The sequence below is a fragment of the Triticum aestivum genome, chromosome 4D (assembly GCF_018294505.1).
Source record: "Triticum aestivum cultivar Chinese Spring chromosome 4D, IWGSC CS RefSeq v2.1, whole genome shotgun sequence".
NCBI lineage: Eukaryota > Viridiplantae > Streptophyta > Magnoliopsida > Poales > Poaceae > Triticum > Triticum aestivum.
Window position 1 is genome coordinate 464,338,833 of NC_057805.1, and position 5,429 is coordinate 464,344,261.

At 47.7% G+C, this 5,429-nt stretch overlaps 1 protein-coding gene across 1 annotated transcript; it reads left to right on the forward strand.

The window, feature by feature from the left end:
- Positions 1-50: 50 nt before the first annotated feature.
- On the forward strand, positions 51-4,927 carry LOC123098649 (serine/threonine-protein kinase RIPK). Its single transcript, XM_044520697.1, has 5 exons — positions 51-571; positions 1,487-1,622; positions 2,965-3,101; positions 3,649-3,772; positions 3,898-4,927. The coding sequence occupies exons 1-5, from the start codon at positions 113-115 to the stop codon at positions 4,362-4,364; spliced, it is 1,323 nt and encodes a 440-aa protein (XP_044376632.1). The 5' UTR covers positions 51-112; the 3' UTR covers positions 4,365-4,927.
- Positions 4,928-5,429: the final 502 nt, after the last annotated feature.

Below are 5,429 nucleotides of genomic sequence, written 5' to 3' on the forward strand. Positions count from 1 at the left end.
CCCGTGTGGTGTGTATATATACCCCGATACGGCCAAAGCAGCAGGTAGAGCAGAGCGACGCGCACACGGGGAAGGCACGCACGCACGCGTACGGAATCGCCCGCGCGCGCCGATGGCGAGGTCGGCGTGGAGGTCCCTCTTCGGGTGCTTCAGCTCGCACGCCGAGGCCGCGGCCGCCGCAGCCGCCGCCGGCAAGGGCGAGAGGAAGCCCCCCGGCGGCAAGAAGAAGAAGAAGAGCAAGAAGAAGGTGGCGGCGGCGGGGAAGGCGCCGAGGCCGAGCCGGTCGCTGCACGGCCGGATGTCCTTCTCGGACCTCAGCATGAGCGGCGGCATGGTGTCGCCGGAGGACCTGTCGCTGTCGCTGGCGGGGTCCGACCTGCACGTCTTCACCATCGCCGAGCTGCGCGCCGTCACCAGGGACTTCTCCATGACCAACTTCATCGGCGAGGGCGGCTTCGGCCCCGTCTACAAGGGCTACGTCGACGAGAAGGTCAAGCCCGGGCTCCGCGCGCAGCCCGTCGCCGTCAAGCTGCTCGACCTCGAGGGGAACCAGGGCCACAACGAGTGGCTGGTACGTATGCACTCGCCGCCTAGCTCTTCCTGCTTCATTACCAAATAAAATTACTGACAAGTGCAGAGCTAATTAATTACCACTTGTCATGTACACGTACTTAGTCAATTGATCTACTTGTAGGTCTTGGCCCAGCAATTAAACTACTTGCTGAATTAGAGTAGCTATTATACTACCAATTGGAGATTTTTTTTAATGGAAATGTTAATGAATGTTGTGTCCAATTTGTAGTGATACGTACGTACATCTATCATCTATGGGTTTACCGAAAATGCGCCGTGGGATTAGTCTACTTTATTTTCTCCACGAGTCTTGCTTGTTCAAAGTTAGTTGAGCTGCTCTGAATGATTATCAGAAGCATTCGAGTTGAAAGCCATTCCTGCATGCAGTTTTTTCCTTCTGAAATGGGCTTGTAGGTTTCCTGAAAATGATCATGTATTTTTCTTAATTCAGCAAACCGTGAGATGGACTTGGAAGAAAAAATCGTCTCCTTATTGCACTTGATTAGTATATATGTTGTAGACTTGTAGCATACCTACCTCTATATGGTTTTAATATTTCAAATTGATTTCTGAATATTCCAAACCACACACGAAGTCCTTTCTTACAAGTAGAAGTTTCCTTGGTGTTGACATATTCTCTCCACAAGATGAACGTCTGATCTTTTAAGAAAGTTTTAGTTGTACGTGGATGCTTGGCAACACGCACGCCCAGGACAATTTCAATAAAACAGTGTTTGCTTGCTTGTCTCAAAGGGCTGCCATTGTTAATTTACCCTTCTGCCTGATTAGTTTAAAGGATGGTAGTAGTGAATTAGCACGTTTACATGTGTGATTTCTTGACGATTTCTATTTCAGATGGAGTACATCCGACTGATCGGCACAAAACTAACTGTGAATTTTTTCCACGTTTCAGACTGAAGTCATATTCCTGGGGCAGTTGAGGCATCCTCACCTGGTCAAACTGATCGGTTACTGCTACGAGGATGAGCACAGGCTCCTCGTGTACGAGTTCATGACCAGGGGCAGCCTGGAGAAGCTTCTCTTCAGAAGTAAGTAGATTCAGAAAAACCTCAAAATAATTACTTATTTTTTGCATTTCTACATTAACTTTGAAATATATTTTTACGTGACGCGGTCCAAAGGTTAAAAAACACGTGCCATTAGATTGCTTAATCATGTACTATATGTCTTAAAAGTTAAACACGGAGGCTGCTTGAACAGGATAAGTAAACGGCAAAAAAGAAAAAAAAGAAGAAAGAGAGGCGTAAATAGCATAAAACTATCGCAATTGAGGCTATGGTTCCAAAAAACTACCCTTTCAGAAAAGTTCCTGATACCTACCACAACTTTGGTTAAGTGCTTAATTATCTCGTCATGTGTGTGCGGTTAGTGTGTGTTAAGGAGTTAAACACGAAAAAAGAAGAAGGAATAGTGTAAGTAGCTAGTGTGGCACGCAGTGTCAATCTTGCAGCCCACAAGAAAGGGATATTCCTTGAGACGTTGCCGTCGACGGTCTCCTTTCCCTCGCCGCATCATTCATCAACCCAAAAGGGAGAGAGATTCCAGAGTCACACATCGATCCAACTGGAACCGGAGGCTGCGGTTTTACCAACCCGCTCGACGGATCCAGTGGCTTTCCTTGCTCCGCACCCTTCATCAGTTTTCTAATTGATTTTGATTAATTCACCCCTCCCCTTTTCCCCCGACGGATTCAGACCGACCTGTCCGTTTCCGGCGTTGCATCATCTGATCTCTTTGGCATATGTACACGGAGATCGTATATATCGGAGAGATTTGGGGTCGTTTTCGGTTAACCACTTTGATATTTTATCTTCACACCGCATTTCCTTTTTGCTCTCTTGGTGCTGCGTCCTGCCGCCTGTCTAATTCGTCGATGCTTAATCACAGGGTTCCCGCCAAAAATTAAAAAGGTGGTAGACGGATAGGACACCTGCACCAATTCTTGTCTTGTCTCTGCTAGTAGTTGTTTTGCTTTAATCTTTATGCAAAGTTGTTTCACTAAACCTGGGCCTCCCATTCCAACGCGTGGTTTTTGGATAAATAGGAGTACATGTACTCCAGCTGATATAACTCGCTCCTAAGTCAAAAGTTGCGAACTGTGCCGACCACATAATGCGGGATTCATCGCGATCACCGGCCGTAGGGAAGAGGGACAAAATTATAGTGTAGATGCTTGATGCTTTTATTTATTATTAGTGAGAGCAACAGGGTAGCACTCAGAGTTGAGTGAACATGAACACGCGATACTTGTTCTTGATTAATTGCATATTTTTTGTCACCATGTGCACCCATTGCTTGGTTAACTATACATGGTTCTTCCAACTTTGGTTGCATCGCCTGATTGCTCGCGCGCGTGGTGTGTGCATGCAGAATACGCGGCGTCGTTGCAATGGTCAACACGGCTGAAGATCGCCCTGGGTGCCGCCAAAGGGTTGGCGTTCCTCCATGAGGCCCAGAACCCGGTCATCTACCGGGACTTCAAGACCTCCAACATCTTGCTCGACTCGGTACGTACGTCCGGCCGTGATTGATCCTTCACCTACCCGGCCTACCCCTCTGTAGTCTGTACTAGTACTACTTCCAAAGATATATACGACTTGGTGGTGGGTTTGGTCTTTCGCGGCGAGTAAACTAAACTGCTCAAGTTGTCTGGCTGCCAAATGCCAACCACTGAACAACAGATGATTGACTTGCACACTGTGAACTGGACTGGGTCGGGTTTCCAGTTTCAACTATTGCTGCGGATCCGTCTCGTACTGAGACTGACTCGTATAGAGACTGATGTGATTGATCAGATTGTCGATTAGCAGAGTTGTTGGATTAGTATGGTTCAGTCTTACCCACTGATCCAGCGACTGACTCTTGCACAAATGACACGCCGCTAGTGTGTCTTATTAGTTTGGTTCTGCCTTACCCACTGAGTGTCCGGCTCTTAGTGCAAGCATACCTCTAGTCTATCTATTTAGTTTGGTTCAGTGATACAGCAATATAATTACCGTGCAGGAGCAGTTGAGTAGCATTGTTAACCTTTTAAAATTTGAACCATGTTTATAGGATTACAAAGCGAAGCTATCGGATTTCGGGCTAGCCAAAGATGGGCCCGAAGAGGACGAGACGCACGTCTCCACCCGGGTCATGGGCACGCAGGGCTACGCCGCACCCGAGTACATCATGACAGGTAAAATGTTTACCAACGCACCGATATTTACGGATAACCCGCGAATGTTCATCACGGTCCAATCCGGAGATGGTTAGTTTACATCCATGCATTTCGTCTCATTCAAATTTGAATCTCATCTCCAGGGCATCTGACGGCAAAGAGCGACGTGTACGGCTTCGGCGTGGTGCTGCTGGAGCTGCTGACGGGGCGCAAGTCGGTGGACAAGAGCCGGCCGCCGCGGGAGCAGAACCTGGTGGACTGGGCCCGGCCCTACCTCAACGACTCCCGGCGCCTGGACCGCGTCATGGACCCCAACCTCGCCGGGCAGTACGCCGGCGGGGCCGCGCAGAGGGCCGCCGCGCTGGCCTACAAGTGCGTCAGCCTCAACCCCAAGTCCCGCCCGCACATGTCCGCCGTCGTCAGTGCGCTCGAGCCGCTCCTCGCGCTCGAAGAGGATAGCCTCGCCGGCCCGTTCGTGTATGTTGCGCCGCCTGACAATGGCAGCAGCGGCGGCGGCGGGAGCAGGGAGGGGCGCCACAGGAGGCGAGCGGGCCGGAGGAAGTCCGGAGACGTGGCCGAGTCGGTGGCCGTTGTTGTTGAGCGTGAATGATGGTCTCAGCTTGACGGAGCGTGTTTTCTGAACTTGGACGCGTCGAACAGTGGAGAGGAGCGCGAGCGCATTCAGATTCGAATATTTGTGGAACAACAAGGGTTGCCTATGATACGAGAAGAGGGGAGGCTTGACGGATTGGAGTCCATAAATAGAGCAATTTCATGAAAGAAAAATGGACAATCTCTCTCGTACTACTCCTCCTACTTTGCATTGGCATGCACTTCAGTTTCTTAGTGTTTTAATTCAGTTCATTTAGAGTTTGTACATACATGTTTCCCCAGGACTAAGTAGTAGGGCAAAAAAAGTACACGGATTTGTACCGAGTATAAATTAGGCAAGGTCTGTCTAGGTCTAAGTCGACTGAGACTTCGCGAAGTCTAAGTTGCTGACGTCATCAAATTTTCTTTTCCTTTTGAGAGTGTCATCCATGTTTGTACGCAGCCTATTGTTTGTGCATTCTCACGGCTGTTACTTCTTCCTGTGTTGGGCTGGGCCCGCCTCTCTCTCTGTGTACCCTTTTCTTCTTTTGTATTTTGTATTATTAGGCTGGACTTGTCTCACCGCAGATTTTTGTTGGGCCGGTTTGTCTTTTATTTTTCTTCTATGTTGAATCTTCATTTTTCTTCTTTTGCTGACAAACCACCGAGAGGATCAAAAATATATTCGCTCACTTTGTATAAAAAGTTCTGAAGAAAAATGTAAACAACAGAGAATAAGATGGGAAAAAACTGGAGGAAAAGGACATACAAGTTGAATCATTTTGTATCATTTCAAAATCATTTATGTAACTGAGAAATTAAAAGCCAACAGAAAAAAGTAAAAAAAAAGGAAAGAAACCCAGTGTGTACAAATAGATGTCATTTCTTTTAAAAGTTGCACACTAGCAATGAGAAATGCAACTGCGTCATTGTCGATGTGTGTGCATCTAGGTGGTGGTACCTTTTAAAATAAAAACAACTAAATTGCTATATACTTTAGACATGCAAATGCGCGTGGCTAATAGACATATATTAAGTTGCACAAGGATGGTAGACATTCAGACGAGATGCGTACAACCGAAAA